Here is a 19,049-nt window from a genome sequence, read left to right on the forward strand (position 1 = left end):
AGATTCAAGAGCACCCTTCGCTTGCATGCATGTTTGGAAAACTCTGGTCATGGGCTCATGGACGTGACGCTGCGGATTGTGATTTGGTTTTAATTTAGAGAAATGCTAAACGCATACTTGAAGTGGAAGTACTCTGTTTCAAACATTTTTTGAACTCGCCATGCTAATAATCTTGTGCGTTTATTTCGTTCTAGAATGAATGTGAAGTCAGTATTTTAATAAGGATTCGTACTTTGTATATGTGTCACTCAGTTATTTATAATAGACTTGTCCTATGTATCACTCTCAGTTATTTATATCCAAACCAGCCGACACGACCACCGTCCAGCAAGAATGAATCAGCGCGGGCCTGTTTGGTCGCTCTGGCAGATTTGGATTGGTCCTAGCGCCGGCGTGTGGAATAATACCTATAATAGTTGTATACGTCACTAAGTAGATAACACCGTAGACAATGTCCATAATACTTAAATATAGTATTATCTATAAACTTAATATAAGTGACTGCAAGATCAATGGATAGCCATGTAAATAAAATCTTTTTTTTTTTTTGAAGGCCACCATATGGACGATTATGTTAGAAAGAGAAGCAAAGTGGCATCAAAGATGCTTACAAATTAGGTTACAGTCCTTCGGCCAGGCCCAAGGCTAAAGATTATGTAAAAAATTTGGTGAACATACAAAGTAGGATCAGATGGTCATATTAAGATGAACTTTCCCGGCTATCTCTAAGAGATGTTAACGTGTGGGCACCTGCCATACTCCAGACCATAGTCTCCTCTTGAATCCTGTTTAATAACGCGCCTTCAGTGAGTTCTTTGCCCTAAAAGATCCATCAATTCTGTTCTTTCCATAACTTCCAGAGTATCAGAATGATCAGTGTCTTGACGCCTTTATACAACCTGTCCGGTTGGCAGGCATATTCTTTCCACCAAGCTTCAACAGAGTCTATGCGGCAAGGTTTAAGGATGGTAGATGTAGCCACCCCGCTACTCGTGTCTAAAGGCTTCTAGAAGCCGGGCACTCAATGAACAAGTGCACCGAGGTCTTCAGATTTTGAAAGCACATTGGACAAAAATATTAGTTGATGCAATGGCGAAGTTAAAAGCATTTAGCTGTCCATACTCGATCATGGATGAACAACCATGCAAAAAAACTTTGTTGTGTATGTTCCGTGTACAGTGAGTTACCAGGTGATTGTGTCTTTCGTTTGGTTTAGCTGCACTACACTGATCCTATCTCACAATTGGACAAATTCGGCAATAAGGGTGTGGTCAGGTTGTGGCGAAGATTGACTGGGGCAATTGTACCAGGCGAAGTCGTCCTAATGTCATTAGCAAGCCAAGGTACTGCATTGGGAAGGTTGCCACGTCCCCGGGAAGAGGAGACCAAGGTACCAAAAAATTCTAGCGGCTGACTACCTGTCGAGGAGAGGATGGGACCATGAGCCTGTTCGTTGTCTATGCGAACTGACCCAGGAGACAACGAATCACCTGCTGATACAATGTGATTTTGTTGAAGTTGTTCTTAATTCTGTAGACATATGGATGAATATGATAATTAACTAAACAATTACTTAAAAATTTATAACGTGACAAATTTAGACACAAACTAAACAAATCCTAACTCACGCAAGAGACGGATGAAGGTGGCGTGACGGACGGAGTGGTTCAGGGAACCATGACGGGAACGCCGAAAGAGCAGCGGAGAGAAAAGCAGGAGCAATCCTATATGTACCGTGATCGGTGGAATGTGTGGAAGTAATGGAACTGGTGGATCTTCCAGGGCGAAAGGCTTGACCATTTGCATGTGGCATACTGGCATGGCGCGCGAGGAGGAGATCGACACTCCCAGACTGGCGTCCCAGGGAGGCAGCAGGGAGTTTGGGGAAGCAGTCGTGTAACAACAGCCATAAATCTTTATGGCTGTTGTTACACGACCTTCTCACGTTGCAATGTTTCGTCATGTACCTTTAAGTTTCTAAGAGAACTTCTTCCGCCGGCTAGTGTGGAATCCGGCTGTTGTAGACTTTTTTTTCTACCCTGAACCTAAATGAAGCGCAGTGCTCCTGCCATATTTTGTCAAAAAGAGTTGCACAAAACACAGGGATTCTTTTAGAATTTTGCTAATATCGAGCAAAATTGACCGGGGTAGCTAATTTTGGACTTCAAGCATCACCGGGAGGAGTCTTCTTGCCGAGGAAAACATCAGTGAGGACGGTTTTGGACTGCAGCGACGCCTTCAGGATCTCCAAGCCCTGCAGCAAAATCATCAGTTGATGCGCGCACATGCATAAATTAAAAACGAAGGATAATTGTGAGCAGATGAAAGATCCAGTGACTGACCTCGTTGTAGCCGAGCTGCACGGTCCTCTCCTCGAGATCGCTGACGTCCCTCACCGCGAAGGTACTGAGCAGGGTGATGATGGAGGTAGCGGAAATGGGCCTCACCGTGAGGTTGTCCATCACCGTGTACACGATGCCCTGGACGAACCCTTCCGCTCCTCCGGTGGAGGCGTTCTCCGCCTTGTTACCGGAGCAGCCATAGCCGGGCGGGACATACCACATTACCGTCTCCATCAGATAGAAACAGCACATGCAATACGTACCGCTCGCGTCCGTCACGTAGTTGTAGCAGCTGCAATCCACGGACTTGTAGCACCTGCGACCGGACTTGTTACATCTGTAGAAGGTCTTTGGCTGGCCAGACGACGGCTCCGGCAGGCGCTGGAGCGAGCTGTTGATGGTCGTGGCCGGCGAGACGACCGTGGGGCGGAGGAAAGCGTCCTTGGCAGCGCCGGCCAAGACGTACGTGGAGTCGAGCTTGTCTACGCTGGCGTAGAGGTTGCCGACGCAACCGACCATGCCCTCCTCCCCGATCAGCTCGACGGCCGTGGCGACGGGCAGGGCGAGGAGGGAGAAGAGGAAGTCGACGACTTCCTTGCTCGCCTCCGCGAACAGCACGCGCTGCGCCTTCCTATCGATGAGGAGCGTCATGCTCAACGCGGCGGCGGCGGTTGGCATCTTTTCGGACCTCACTAGCTCTCGTTTCTTTTCGGACCTCATTAGCTCTCTTGCCTTCTTGATAGCAGTACCAACTTGGCAAGGAACAATGGCACGGCCGCACGGGTTTATAAAAGAGCATGGACCTTCACGCGGGCGCACGGGCCTCCACGCTTCGACGCTGAAACGGGTATGTGAATGGTTTCATATATACGTGCGCTGGAAGCCGTAGGGTCAAGTTAATTGATCGATCAATTAGTTCCTCATCTAATTAATCACGATATGATCACCGGGGCATGCGTACCGCCTTCTCTGTCGATTCGTTCTGAATGTTTCCGGGCGCCTGTTCGCTTGCCCTTACATAATTGCGACGTTGGCCTCTTGACCTTCCAGGCCGATCGACCACCATTTGCTGAATAAATAGAACGTCTGAGCATTGCCATTTTTTTCTCCAAAAGCTGTCATCGACACACTCACACACCATTTCCCCAAGGTTGTAGCAGGGTACTACTCTACTATCGAGATTCTCCCGAATCGGGGGAGAATTGCAAACGCACGCGTGTCCTGCATTGGGACTGCGTGCAAATATACGGTCTTGATCATGGAAAATTTCCAACGAACGGTGCTGCGTGTTGCGAACTTGCGACTTGAGAAACCGCTCGTGAAAATCGAATACTACTACTCTCGAGCTGAGCTTGTCTATACTAAGCGCATCGAGCGGTTCGCGAATTGATTCGATCTCCTACCTATTGCATTGTGACTGCAACGTCCACTCCACTCTTGCAGACGCGGGGGTTTGTGCAATGCAGGGGGTGGTGACGTACACTGTCATGGACGACCTCAAGGTTGCAGACGCACCCATGTCCACCATCTCCGGCATCATATAGCCTTCCTCGACACCTTCGGGATCACGGACATCGGCATGCCCAAGGAGAAGACCGCGCTGCAGGGTTTCTTTACGTAAATTGTTTAATCTGTGCGTGTTAACCATGTTTCGTACTTTTTAGGGTTTGGAGATTCTGCGCGTGTCGTTGCAATACAAGACCGTGCTCTCACTGCCCTCTGCGGGAGTTCAATTGGTTGCCGATATCTATCTGTCCGTGTCTCAGCCTGCGTGTCCTAGTTCGGTTGTATTATTGCTCTGTTTCGGTCGTGCGTCTGTTGTGTGCACTTGTTGGTTAATGCATCCAGTCCCAGGAACTATGGGTTATGAATTGGAATAGTAATGGGGTAATCTTTGTCGGGAATGTTTGTCCATTTATGTTTTTATTTGGTTATAGGGGAAGTTTTCTCTCACCTCTATTCTCACGAGAAATTTTGTGGGAATCGAGTTTTTAATAGAGATGTAAAATTAAATCATACAATACTAATTGATTGTTAATAGTATAAATAAGTAATTTATTAATACATACAATGCTAATTAATACAAGATGGATTAAATATGATAGGTTAGATAATAAAATTATAAGAGTAATTTATTATTTATTCTATATAATGTAATGTTTGTATATTTATATATAAAAAATGTATATATGTGATATCAAGGGTATAACGGGAAGCTGAGATGGAGAGCATCTTCCTATCCTCACATAAGACTACCCCCAATCATATTCCCTTCATTTCATTCCCTTCTCGATTCCCTTCCCTGTTCTCATTCCCTTTATTTCCTCTCATCTCCAACAGCTTCCCTTCGAAGGGAATCGCGAAGGGAAATGAGAGAGAATCCCATCCTGAAGGGAATGACCCTGGGAATCCCGTCGTAAAGGGAACCGTGAAGAGGAACCATTGGGAGCGCTGAAGGGAACGGGAATCCCTTCACGACGGGAATCTGGCCGTGAAGGGAATCCCTTGGCCTTGGTCTAAGTTTGCGAGGATCAATTTTTTACATACTCATCTACTAATAAGTAATAGGTAACAGGTTGTTATCATAGGTGATAGGTGAAGAATATACCAGCACAATGGTGAAGAATATCACCCGTCACCTATGATCATATATGTATATATATGTTGTGTCATTTTGTCTAAGTCATTTCCACTCTAAGGTTCGTCGCCGCCCGCTCCACCACACATCCCCGCCTCCCGGAGCCTCTCCGTCACCCTCAGAGCCCTGCCGCCCTCTGGTCCCCGCCACTCTCAGAGCCCTGCCGCCATCCGCCCTCCACCGCTTGCCTCCTCCATCGACCGTGAGCTACCTCAAAGCACCCAGCCCCCGGCAACGCCCTCTCCTCTGTGCCTCCGGCCTCCCTCCAGTCCCCGCCACTCTTAGAGCCCCGCTGCCCTCCGCTCTCCACCGTGCACCTCCTCCATCGACCTCGAGCCGCCTCTGAGCACCCTATCGCCATCGACGCCCTTTCCTTCGTGCCTCTGGCCACCGCCTCTAACCGCGCCCTCCAACCGAGTTGACCGCACCACGATCTCCCCCACACCGACGTGAAGCTCGCTGGATCCTTCCCCCTCCCTCTCTCCCTCCACTGCTCACCTCAGGTCTCTCCCTCTTTTTGCCTAGCATGTGTTTCCCTTCTAGCTTGAGCTCACCTCAGGTGTAGGCTTGGTGTCCCTTCTAGCTCGAGCTCACCTCAGTGTTATTTTTGTGAGATCTAGTTGGGTCATCCAGCTAGTTAGTAGCTTTGAGTGCACCATGTGGCGGGATTGATCTAGTTCATCGATGCTTATGGGTTGTTTGGATTTTGAATTTAATCATGATAAGATTTTTGTTAAATTGGTTTTAAAGGCTAGGTACCTAAAAACTTGAATAGATTAGGATAAAGCTTAGATATCAAAATTCAATTTTCGCATGCGTTGTTAGTGTTTTTTAGTTTTCGCCGTCGACGCCCTCTCTTGTTAGTGATGTTTAGTTTATTATTAAGGTGAAGCTGATTGCTCTTTATAATCAGCAGAGCTCTCCAGTGCATGCGTTGAATGTTATAGCTTTTGAAGAGGCCTCATGTCATGTACCATAGATCAAAATTGCAATCCAAACTTTTGCTGCACATATTGCACTATCCATGTTGTTTTCTACTTTTCTCCATAATACCTCTAACTAAAGTGAGACATATGTGATTTCTGCTACGGATTTGCACACTATCAAGTGTATGGGGAACATGCAAAAACTAGGCCAATATTTTCTTTTGAAGTCTGAAGTGGATTGACATGTGACTATGAAGCTATACTTATTTTTCATTTACTAAATATGCTAATTTTGCATTAATATGCTGCATATACTAAAAGTTTACATATGTCTTTCCTTGAAACCAACTTTGTTTATCTAGAGTCTTTTTACTATTTATTGTATTTTTATCATGAGGCAACCATAATCTGCTATGTCGAGAGTATAAATATGTAAAAGGAATCACATGCCGAGCAATGAGCCCTGCAACCAAAAAAGGCACAAGTATTGCCTTAATCTTTATATACCCATGCTAAGAAATCACAATGTATGAGTTACCTTGATTAGAAAACATCTGGGTGAAAGTGCCCTGGAATTGAGCTGCCCTCCAATGGTCAATTACAATTTCCATGTAGTAGGGAAATAAAAAGATAAAATGTTCCTTCTTCCTATTTTCTTATCTTGAATGAGATGCATAGTGTCAAATATGTAAAAGGAATTAGAACAGGAGTTGCACAAACCCTGAAGCACTTGAAGGAAATAAGTGGTTATAATCAACTCTTGACTTGTGCTTAAAAATTCGGGCAACCTTAGTAAGAGTACTACCAATATCCATGAACCAGATTTTTTACACAACTTGACACCATGTTACCCTCCTCTACTTTCCAAATTGTCCTTTTTAAGTGTTTCAACTTTCCATAATCCATTATGTTACAGAATAAACAAAGTATCCCCTTATACTTACAAAACTAGAGCATTTACACTTGTTTGCGTTGGTATAAACCCCAGGATTCCACCCTATTCTGAACCTTGATTTCTTTTCTTTCCTCTAAGAAACCATGGGATAGAAAAGGATTGTCACCCCTAAGAAACCACAAGTACAAAGGATGCTCACACTAGAGCCAGTCCTGGCACAAGATGAAGGGGGATATGAGCTCAAGCCCGCACCCGTTGTCTTCCTTCAACAGCAGCGAAAGCTAGCGCTCATGACACAACCCAAGCCCTATTTCGTGCGAGCGGGAGAGTCGACATTTGACAGGTAGCTCCGACTACGATCCCGCTGAAGAGGAATTGAGATGAGTCAATGTATTTTATATTTCTTGAATGGAGAAATATTTGTTGTTCATTTCAACCCCTTTTATTTTCTCTCTAGATGAAGGAAGCACACTTTCCAAGCCAGATAGCTGATAGTGGTGCACGAGCCCGAAAGCTGAGGTCACAAACACAATGGCCAACATACAACGTTGCCATCACAGGAATCAATGTTGACGGGCTACCTACGGATGAAAAGGCATTAAATAGATTCCAGAGGGTCGCATGGCTCATTGCTCAGGAGAGGGTGCTAATAACGACTAAGTTCAATGACCTCGGTGACGAAACGAAGATGGACTTGATCAATAATGTCAGCAAGGAGTATCTGGAGTACCCTAAAAACATGAGTGAGTTTCACACGATCGCCGCGGTCAATGTAGCAATGAAAGCGATCGCGAGAACTTCACAAAAGCTTTAAGAGCAAGCTTGTTAATCGGTGCTGGGCTAAAGGGTGTCGCCCTTCGAGAGCTACAAGCACTTGAAAGAGCAAGATCGTGATGCTTTTGTGTAGATGAAGAACTTAGAGCAGTTCAAAAAAGAGAGTAAGGAGAAAAAAACAGCTTCGAGGTAGGAACAGGCACAACCACAGGACCGATGCAAGCGGGTACGTGGGGAAAAGAGCAAATTGGCAAGCAGAGGATGAAAAGTTGGCTAAAGAAGACAATGAGAATTCTTGGTTGCAATTCTTGAGACGATCGCGATCATATTTGTGTGCAAGAGGTGAGCTGTCCAAAAGCGGAGAAATCATATTTAAAAACAGCGAAACATAGTCAATTGCAGACAAAGTAAAAGAAAAGGTTCCCGAAGCTAGCTGATGTTCTTTCACCAGGGTCAGGGAACATGATGTTCTCTTAATGGCACTGGAAAACCCAGAGCACCCAAGTCGAGTGTGAGGTGTATCCAGTTCCCATGGCTGAAAATATGGCTTTCCCAGAGACCTTAGAATGTACAAGAAGAGGGGGAGGTTGAGTGTAATAGACATGAATGCATTGATGCAAGACATCAGCTAAAAAGTTTATGCAAACATCATGCAAATGCTTGCAGCACAGAAAATAGAGATTTCTATCCTAGCGAAAGCTAGCTCTGGAACTACATAGAAGAGTAGTTGCGCCTCTAAGGAGGTCGATTGACCTGTAGCCGCCATAACTGCCCTAGATACGATTGACCTGTAGCCGCCATAACTGCACTAGATACGATTGACCTGCTAGAAGGGCACATGCCCTGTAGCCTTGTAATAAGGCCTGATAGGTATTACATCGAGGTTACAAGGGGCCAGGTGCATCCAAACATCCATATCTTACATACGGTCCCGATACGTGATGGCTATACCATGATTACAGTGGACATGATACATAGCAATATCACCGATCACATGTTGGAGCTTCCCCCAATGATGAAGTCACAACTCTGCATGAAGCTCTTTGTCAAAGGATCTAATAGAAGAGGGGCAACATCGTGGTCTCCAATGCATCCTAATCTGGACGAGCTTCGTGCACCAACGCTTCACCCCTCACTTCCAGAGAAGGTAGTTTCACTACCTTCTCCTCCTCCAGAGAAGCCAACTTCACTGCATTCTCTTCCGCATTGGAATGTGGCTTGTGCATTTGTCAAACCAAATGGCATCACTCGAAATTGGTAATGTTCGTGATGCGTCTTAAACGTTGTCTTTTACTCATCATCATCGTCCACCCAAATTTGATGACACCCAACTCGAATATCCAACTTGGTAAAGAACCGAGTGCCAGCAAGCTCATCAAGGATCTCATCAATTATCGGCATGGGAAAATAGTTCTTAATGGTGAGCGCATTGAGTTTGCAAAAGTCCACACAAAAATACCACGACCCATCCTTCTTCCAAACAAGAAACATCGGTGAAGCGAATGGGCTAGAGCTCGAGACAATGAGACCAAACACCAAGAGTTCAGATACTTGCTTCTCGATCTCATCCTTGTGAAGTGGTGAATATCGGTAAGGACGTGAATTAACTGGCACAACACCTGGCATGAGGGGAATCTTGTGATCATAGATGTGGGAGGGAGGTAATTGCTTTGGATCCCGGAATACCTCAGCAAATTGTTTCAAGAAATTGCTAATTGCAGCTGGGACTTCATGCTGCTCTGCCATCACATCTAGCTAAACCACTGCCAAAGCCCATATTTCATTCCCACTGCACCACTTCAGTAATTGATGTGGTAACATTTCTTTGACCTCCTGTTGCATCTGGTGCACTCCTTTGAGCTTGATTGACTGGCCACCTTCCTTGAATTTGATTGTTTTGTTGGCCCAATGACAATTCATTAGGCTATGCAGCTTTAACCAGTCCATGCCGAGTATAGCATCATATGCACCCAACTCCAATACACACATATCCATGTGAAACATGTGGCCTTTTACCCACCATTCCAAGTTATTCACACACTGATCAGAAAGCAAAGTGTCCCCATTGACCACACAAACTTGAGCTGGTCTAGTTTTAGTTGGTGCAATGTCCACACGAGGAAGAAAAGTTGCATTGACAAAGCTATGGAAACTCCACGAATCAATCAAAAGCAACATCACCTGATTCTTGATGAGCGCACGCATCCATATGGTATCTTCACTGTCTATTCCAGCCAGTGCATGTAGGGACAAATGACACAGCTCTGAGGCTAAGGCATCCTCTCTTTCCAATTGATCTAACAATTCATCTCATAATTCCATACTTTGATCTTCAGCCGACAGTGCATCGACTTGATCTGGAGCACGCTTAGGACACTTATCGGGATGTGAGGGATCAAATTTCTCCCCACATAGAAAACAGAGACCATGTGAGTGCCGATATTCATGCACCTGCCAGGCTTCCACAGATCTCCAGCTGGATGTGCTTGTTTAGTCTCAGGTTTAATACCGTGGCTACTCTTGTTGGATATTGAGAAGGGTTTGGGTGGCTGCCATTTAGCATGATTATACACTTGCTATTGTAGTTAAGCCAAAAAGATCACCTGATCGACTTTCTCATGTATCATGGACTACATAGAGCCTCTCAACTCCTCCTTCAGGCCTTTCACAAAATAGGAGACAAAAAATGTTTCATCAATCGTTGAATTATGCATAGACAGGTGATAATGACTGGCCTCGAATGCTTCATCATAGTCGCCTAGTGTCCCTTGTTGCTTTAGCTCCAAAAATTCACCCATGGTTCATCGATAGTCATGCGTTCCAAATGTCTATTCCACAGCTTCAGTGAATTGCTCCCAAGGAACTAGCCCATGCTGGATCTTGTAAACCTGCCAAAACTTTGCAGCTTTTGCTTCCAAATGTAGAGACGTTGCTGTAACCCACATCACCTCATTGACATTGAAGATACGAAAATAATCAAGACACTTTTCAATCTAGATGCGCGGATTATCTCCTCCGAACTTGGAGAATGACATCTTCGACAGTGAATTCCTGGTGCCCCCCCCCCCCCCCCCCGAGAGTTCATGTCCTCCTCTTGGCGAAACTTTTGCCAAATGGTTGGCATGCACCAGTGGAGGTGTAGACAAGACGCCATCACCCACGCTCATGTTGATCGACGGAGAAGGCCAAGACAACGCTATCACCATTGGACATCCATTCCCGCTGCCATCACGCTTCTCTTGGCTCGCCACCATCTGCTCCAATGTCAGTTTTGCCACCGCCTGCCCAGTCACCCCCATTTGCTTCTCCAAAACCATTTGCTCTCGTGTTACCTGTTCTGCCACCTGCACCGCCAAATTCACTTGTGCCACCAGCTGCTGCTGCGCTGTATCAATCGTACCCACACGCACACATAGTAGATCAAATGTTTCAAACACTTTGCCCTAACGCTCCTCGTCCCTCTGTTCTGACACCGCCCTCGCGCCGAGCAGGAACTAAGTTTGCGCCGAGGGTTTGTGAGGTGCCATCGGGCTTGCACCATAAGCTGAGCCAACCAGTGTGGAGGATTTATGGTATGTCTAATTTGGCACACAGAAGGGAGCGAATTAGATCTCAACCAACCTCAACCCGGGATTTTACAGCTCCAAGCCACCGGAATCCAACGATCATTGAGCCCGTGGCCACAGATGGAGATCACCGGGACGTGAGTAACATAAATCACAACTCAGGAAGAGAGACATGAGGAAGAAAAACTTGGGGAGGGGAAATTTCAATGTATTCTTCTTCTTTCTTTCCACGCCAATACAGAGTTGTAGCTCTTAACCCACTCATTATACCCTACCTTGTGGACCTCTACACACTACATTACACTGTCCCTGTTCCTGATGAGGCCACAGGCGTCAACCCCCCTGGATTGCACCACCGCAAGACCCATGCTAGCGGGTTTGGTCCGGTCCGCCTCACCATGGTTCGGCCTCCACATGCCAGTATCTCCCCCACGTGCGTCACTGCCTTGCTTCGAGTCTGTTTCCATATCCTTTTGCTTCTCCAGTAACCACACCGTTGCATTGAACATTCTGCATTGTTCCTACTTGACTTGATAAGAATATGTTATGATGGATCAAATGGAAGGGGATATCTGTTTGTTGCTACTTTACAGAACTAATAAAAAGATACACTCTTCTTCTACAAGAATGAACTCTTAATTAGCTTACATATATTTTGGATAATGTTAATAATTAATGAGTTATCATTTTTCATTTCTACGTTAGCTATCACTTTTGTATCAAGTGTGTTGTTTTTATTATACAGTTTGACAATTCGATACTCACTGTTGTTGTTTTGCTTACCTACTATTATGAAAATAGATGAAGGACTTTGTTCTGGATAAAATCAATTTGGATGACTTTCACAATAGGATGTTTTATGAATTTTGTATGGAGGACATAGATACTGAGAATAGCCTCTTTGGAAAGGGTATAAGAATCCATATGAGAAATTTTTCGCTAGGACAAGAAAGAAACACACAAGACTGCAACTGAAAAACCGATAGAATGCACTAAATGGTTTGTATAACTTTTAATTAACCATTAATAAAGCAATTAGATTTGGATAGAATAATGCTAAAGGAACGACAGTTGGTGGAAAGATAATACAAAAGTATTCACTTTAATATATATTTTTTATTTTGTTATAGATAAACTTAATACATCATTATGTTTTTTTGGTTTTCTGGACATGCAGAATAGAAGAAGCCCGAAGCGAACGTCTCGTGTGCACGCAAAGCGCATGCTTCGGTCCCCTCTCGCTAGCCCTCCACAGGTACTGCTCGTAGTGCTACTTCTTCTCGAATGAAGACTGAGATGGCAGGAAAACTTACCGCTACTCTGACCATGAAGCTGCTGGTGGACACCAAGGGCCAGCGCGTGCTGTATGCCGAGGCTGGCAAGGACGTCGTCGACTTGCTGTTCTCGATCCTCGCCTTCCCGCTCGGCGTCGTCACCTAGCTCCTGACCGCGGGCACCATGGTCGGCTCCGTCGGTAACCTCTACGGCAGCGTGGAGACGATCGACGCCGGCTATGCCTGCGGCCGCGACGCCACGAACCCGCTGCTCGAGGCCGCCGTCCTCCACCTGGTCGACACGCCGGTGGCCGCTGCTCCGGCTCCGCCGTCGCCCAACAGTCTGTACCGGTGCAAGGGCTGCAGCTGCTACGATTACGCCAGCTGGACCAGCGGCACGCCGTGCCCGGTGTGTGCAAGGGCAAGATGACGACGGTGCAGCTCGTGGAGCCGGAGGGCGACTCCGTTGGCTGGAAGACCGCCACGGCGGCAGACGAAGGGAGCAGCTGGGGGTATGTACGGGGCATGATAACGCACACTGTTATGGACGACCTCTCGGTCGCGCCCGGCATCACGGACATCAACGGGCTGCAGGCCAAGATCCCAACACCGTGGAGATTGGTTACAAAGAGGTGGTTTCATATCTCGTGGCCCGTTGGATTTGCATAGAGATTGGTGTGTTTTGTACACTGATGATTTTCATGTTGGTCCATGCGTAAGGTTTGGCGTTGCTGAAGGCATCGCTACAGTCGCAGACGGTGCTCACCTACGTCTTCCTCGGCGCGAAGCAGAGTGCTTCTTTGAGGCGCTTGATTGAGATTTGGGAGTCCACAACTCCGTATAGATTCAAGAGCACCCTTCGCTTGCATGCATGTTTGGAAAACTCTGGTCATGGGCTCATGGACGTGACGCTGCGGATTGTGATTTGGTTTTAATTTAGAGAAATGCTAAACGCATACTTGAAGTGGAAGTACTCTGTTTCAAACATTTTTTGAACTCGCCATGCTAATAATCTTGTGCGTTTATTTCGTTCTAGAATGAATGTGAAGTCAGTATTTTAATAAGGATTCGTACTTTGTATATGTGTCACTCAGTTATTTATAATAGACTTGTCCTATGTATCACTCTCAGTTATTTATATCCAAACCAGCCGACACGACCACCGTCCAGCAAGAATGAATCAGCGCGGGCCTGTTTGGTCGCTCTGGCAGATTTGGATTGGTCCTAGCGCCGGCGTGTGGAATAATACCTATAATAGTTGTATACGTCACTAAGTAGATAACACCGTAGACAATGTCCATAATACTTAAATATAGTATTATCTATAAACTTAATATAAGTGACTGCAAGATCAATGGATAGCCATGTAAATAAAATCTTTTTTTTTTTTTGAAGGCCACCATATGGACGATTATGTTAGAAAGAGAAGCAAAGTGGCATCAAAGATGCTTACAAATTAGGTTACAGTCCTTCGGCCAGGCCCAAGGCTAAAGATTATGTAAAAAATTTGGTGAACATACAAAGTAGGATCAGATGGTCATATTAAGATGAACTTTCCCGGCTATCTCTAAGAGATGTTAACGTGTGGGCACCTGCCATACTCCAGACCATAGTCTCCTCTTGAATCCTGTTTAATAACGCGCCTTCAGTGAGTTCTTTGCCCTAAAAGATCCATCAATTCTGTTCTTTCCATAACTTCCAGAGTATCAGAATGATCAGTGTCTTGACGCCTTTATACAACCTGTCCGGTTGGCAGGCATATTCTTTCCACCAAGCTTCAACAGAGTCTATGCGGCAAGGTTTAAGGATGGTAGATGTAGCCACCCCGCTACTCGTGTCTAAAGGCTTCTAGAAGCCGGGCACTCAATGAACAAGTGCACCGAGGTCTTCAGATTTTGAAAGCACATTGGACAAAAATATTAGTTGATGCAATGGCGAAGTTAAAAGCATTTAGCTGTCCATACTCGATCATGGATGAACAACCATGCAAAAAAACTTTGTTGTGTATGTTCCGTGTACAGTGAGTTACCAGGTGATTGTGTCTTTCGTTTGGTTTAGCTGCACTACACTGATCCTATCTCACAATTGGACAAATTCGGCAATAAGGGTGTGGTCAGGTTGTGGCGAAGATTGACTGGGGCAATTGTACCAGGCGAAGTCGTCCTAATGTCATTAGCAAGCCAAGGTACTGCATTGGGAAGGTTGCCACGTCCCCGGGAAGAGGAGACCAAGGTACCAAAAAATTCTAGCGGCTGACTACCTGTCGAGGAGAGGATGGGACCATGAGCCTGTTCGTTGTCTATGCGAACTGACCCAGGAGACAACGAATCACCTGCTGATACAATGTGATTTTGTTGAAGTTGTTCTTAATTCTGTAGACATATGGATGAATATGATAATTAACTAAACAATTACTTAAAAATTTATAACGTGACAAATTTAGACACAAACTAAACAAATCCTAACTCACGCAAGAGACGGATGAAGGTGGCGTGACGGACGGAGTGGTTCAGGGAACCATGACGGGAACGCCGAAAGAGCAGCGGAGAGAAAAGCAGGAGCAATCCTATATGTACCGTGATCGGTGGAATGTGTGGAAGTAATGGAACTGGTGGATCTTCTAGGGCGAAAGGCTTGACCATCTGCATGTGGCATACTGGCATGGCGCGCGAGGAGGAGATCGACACTCCCAGACTGGCGTCCCAGGGAGGCAGCAGGGAGTTTGGGGAAGCAGTCGTGTAACAACAGCCATAAATCTTTATGGTTGTTGTTACACGACCTTCTCACGTTGCAATGTTTCGTCATGTACCTTTAAGTTTTTAAGAGAACTTCTTCCGCCGGCTAGTGTGGAATCCGGCTGTTGTAGACTTTTTTTTCTACCCTGAACCTAAATGAAGCGCAGTGCTCCTGCCATATTTTGTCAAAAAGAGTTGCACAAAACACAGGGATTCTTTTAGAATTTTGCTAATATCGAGCAAAATTGACCGGGGTAGCTAATTTTGGACTTCAAGCATCACCGGGAGGAGTCTTCTTGCCGAGGAAAACATCAGTGAGGACGGTTTTGGACTGCAGCGACGCCTTCAGGATCTCCAAGCCCTGCAGCAAAATCATCAGTTGATGCGCGCACATGCATAAATTAAAAACGAAGGATAATTGTGAGCAGATGAAAGATCCAGTGACTGACCTCGTTGTAGCCGAGCTGCACGGTCCTCTCCTCGAGATCGCTGACGTCCCTCACCGCGAAGGTACTGAGCAGGGTGATGATGGAGGTAGCGGAAATGGGCCTCACCGTGAGGTTGTCCATCACCGTGTACACGATGCCCTGGACGAACCCTTCCGCTCCTCCGGTGGAGGCGTTCTCCGCCTTGTTACCGGAGCAGCCATAGCCGGGCGGGACATACCACATTACCGTCTCCATCAGATAGAAACAGCACATGCAATACGTACCGCTCGCGTCCGTCACGTAGTTGTAGCAGCTGCAATCCACGGACTTGTAGCACCTGCGACCGGACTTGTTACATCTGTAGAAGGTCTTTGGCTGGCCAGACGACGGCTCCGGCAGGCGCTGGAGCGAGCTGTTGATGGTCGTGGCCGGCGAGACGACCGTGGGGCGGAGGAAAGCGTCCTTGGCAGCGCCGGCCAAGACGTACGTGGAGTCGAGCTTGTCTACGCTGGCGTAGAGGTTGCCGACGCAACCGACCATGCCCTCCTCCCCGATCAGCTCGACGGCCGTGGCGACGGGCAGGGCGAGGAGGGAGAAGAGGAAGTCGACGACTTCCTTGCTCGCCTCCGCGAACAGCACGCGCTGCGCCTTCCTATCGATGAGGAGCTTCATGCTCAACGCGGCGGCGGCGGTTGGCATCTTTTCGGACCTCACTAGCTCTCGTTTCTTTTCGGACCTCATTAGCTCTCTTGCCTTCTTGATAGCAGTACCAACTTGGCAAGGAACAATGGCACGGCCGCACGGGTTTATAAAAGAGCATGGACCTTCACGCGGGCGCACGGGCCTCCACGCTTCCACGCTGAAACGGGTATGTGAATGGTTTCATATATACGTGCGCTGGAAGCCGTAGGGTCAAGTTAATTGATCGATCAATTAGTTCCTCATCTAATTAATCACGATATGATCACCGGGGCATGCGTACCGCCTTCTCTGTCGATTCGTTCTGAATGTTTCCGGGCGCCTGTTCGCTTGCCCTTACATAATTGCGACGTTGGCCTCTTGACCTTCCAGGCCGATCGACCACCATTTGCTGAATAAATAGAACGTCTGAGCATTGCCATTTTTTTCTCCAAAAGCTGTCATCGACACACTCACACACCATTTCCCCAAGGTTGTAGCAGGGTACTACTCTACTATCGAGATTCTCCCGAATCGGGGGAGAATTGCAAACGCACGCGTGTCCTGCATTGGGACTGCGTGCAAATATACGGTCTTGATCATGGAAAATTTCCAACGAACGGTGCTGCGTGTTGCGAACTTGCGACTTGAGAAACCGCTCGTGAAAATCGAATACTACTACTCTCGAGCTGAGCTTGTCTATACTAAGCGCATCGAGCGGTTCGCGAATTGATTCGATCTCCTACCTATTGCATTGCATCATTGGGACTGCAACGTCCACTCTCAGAGCCCTTAGTGGCTCTATGCCTTCAACAGAAGTTGCATAAATCCTGAAGCATTTGAAGGAAATAAGTGGTTATAATCAACTCTTGGCTTGTGCTTCAAAATTCGGGCAACCTTAGTAAGAGTACTACCAATATCCACGAACCAGATTCTTTACACAACTTGACACCATGTTACCCTCCTCTACTTTCCAAATTGTCCTGTTTAAGTGTTTCAACTTTCGATAATCCATTATGTTACAGAATAAACAGAGTATCCCCTTCTACTTACAAAACCAGAGCATTTACACTTGTTTGCGTTGGTATGAACTCCAGGATTCCACCCTATTCTGAACCTTGATTTCTTTTCTTTCCTCTAAGAAACTATGGGACAGAAAAGGACTGTCACCCCTAAGAAACTACAAGTACAGAGAATGCTCACACTAGAGCCAGTCTTGGCACAAGATGAAGGGGGATAGGAGCTCAAGCCCGCACTCGTCGTCTTCCTTCAGCAGCAGCGAAAGCTAGCGCTCGTGACACAACCCAAGCCCTATTCCGTGCAAGTGGGAGAGCCGACATCTGACAGGTAGCTTCGACTATGATCCCGCCGAAGAAGTATTGAGATGAGTCAATGTATTTTATATTTCTTGAATGGAGAAATATTTTTTGTTCATGCAACCTCTCTTATTTTCTCTCTAGATGAAGGAAGCACACTTTCCAAGCCAGACAGCTGGTAGTGGTGCACGAGCACGAAAGCTAAGGTCACAAACACAGTGGCCGACAGACAACGTTACTGTCACCGGAATCAATGTTGACGGGCTACCTATGGATGAAAAGGCATTAATAGATTCCAGAGGGTCGCATGGCTCATTGCTCGGGAGAGGGTGCTAATAACGACTAAGTTCGATGACCTCGGTGATGAAGCGAAGATGGACTTGTTCAATAATGTCATCAAGGAGTATCTGGAGTACCCTGAAAACATGAGTGAGTGTCACACGATCACCGCGGTCAATGTAGCAATCAAAGTGATCATGAAAACTTCACTAAACCTTTAAGAGCAAACTTGTTAATCGGTGCTTAGCTAAAGGGGTGTTGCCCTTCGAGAGCTACAAGCACTTGAAAGAGGAAGATTGTGATGCTTTTGTGTAGATGAAGAACTCAGAGCAGTTCAAAAAGGAGAGTAAGGAGAAAAAATACCTTCGAGCTAGGAACAAGCACAACCACAGGACCGATGCAAGCGAATACGTGGGGAAAAGAGCAAATTGGCAGGCAGACGATGAAAAGTTAGCTAAAGAAGACAATGAGAATTCTTGGTTGTAATTCTCGAGACGATCGCAGTCATATTTGCGTGCAAGGGGTGAGCTGTCCAAAAGCGGAGAAATCACATTTAAAAATAGCGAAACACAGTCAATTGCAGACAAAGTAAAAGAAAAGGTTCCTGAAGCTAGCTGATGTTCTTTCACCAGGGTCAGGGAACATGATGTTCTCTTAACGGCATTGGAAAACCCAGAGCACCCAGGTCTAGTGCGAGGTGTATCCAGTTCCCATGGCTAAAAATACGGCTTTCCCAGAGACCTCAGAATGTACAAGAAGAGAAGGAGGTTGAGTGTAATAGACATGGATGCATTGATGCAAGACATCAGCTGAAAAGTTTATGCAAACATCATGCAAATGCTTGCAGCACAGGGAATAGAGATTTCTATCCTAGCGAAAGAGTAGTTGCACCTCTAAGGAGGTCGATCGACCTGTAGCCGCCATGACTGCCTTGGATACGATTGACCTGCTAGAAGGGCACATGCCCTGCAGCCTTGTAATCAGGCCTGACGGGTATTACATCGAGGTTGCAAGGGGCCAGGTGCATCCAAACATCCATATTTTACATACGGTCCCGATATGTGCTGGCTATGCCGTGGTTACAGTGGACATGGTACATAGCAATGCCACCGATCACATGTTGGAGCTTCCCCCAATGATGAAGTCACAACTTTGCATGAAGCTCTTCGTCAAAGAATCTAATAGAAGAGGGGCGACG

The 19,049-nt window shown here is 46.3% G+C and overlaps 2 protein-coding genes across 2 annotated transcripts; both read right to left on the bottom strand.

Annotated features, from left to right (window-relative positions):
• Positions 1 to 2,294: 2,294 nt before the first annotated feature.
• Positions 2,295 to 3,020, bottom strand: LOC133930586 (uncharacterized). Its single transcript, XM_062377262.1, has one exon. The coding sequence runs from the start codon at positions 3,018 to 3,020 to the stop codon at positions 2,295 to 2,297; it is 726 nt and encodes a 241-aa protein (XP_062233246.1).
• A 12,531-nt stretch (positions 3,021 to 15,551) lies between these two features.
• LOC133930596 (uncharacterized) lies at positions 15,552 to 16,277 on the bottom strand. Its single transcript, XM_062377272.1, has one exon. It carries the CDS (start codon positions 16,275 to 16,277, stop codon positions 15,552 to 15,554), a length of 726 nt encoding a protein of 241 aa, XP_062233256.1.
• Between the last annotated feature and the right edge of the window lie 2,772 nt (positions 16,278 to 19,049).

This window comes from Phragmites australis, chromosome 1 (genome assembly GCF_958298935.1).
Source record: "Phragmites australis chromosome 1, lpPhrAust1.1, whole genome shotgun sequence".
NCBI lineage: Eukaryota > Viridiplantae > Streptophyta > Magnoliopsida > Poales > Poaceae > Phragmites > Phragmites australis.

Excerpts from the sequence above, each read along its gene's own strand:
- LOC133930586 (XM_062377262.1), bottom strand. The coding sequence starts at position 3,020 with ATGCCAACCGCCGCCGCCGCGTTGAGCATGACGCTCCTCATCGATAGG.
- LOC133930596 (XM_062377272.1), bottom strand. The coding sequence starts at position 16,277 with ATGCCAACCGCCGCCGCCGCGTTGAGCATGAAGCTCCTCATCGATAGG.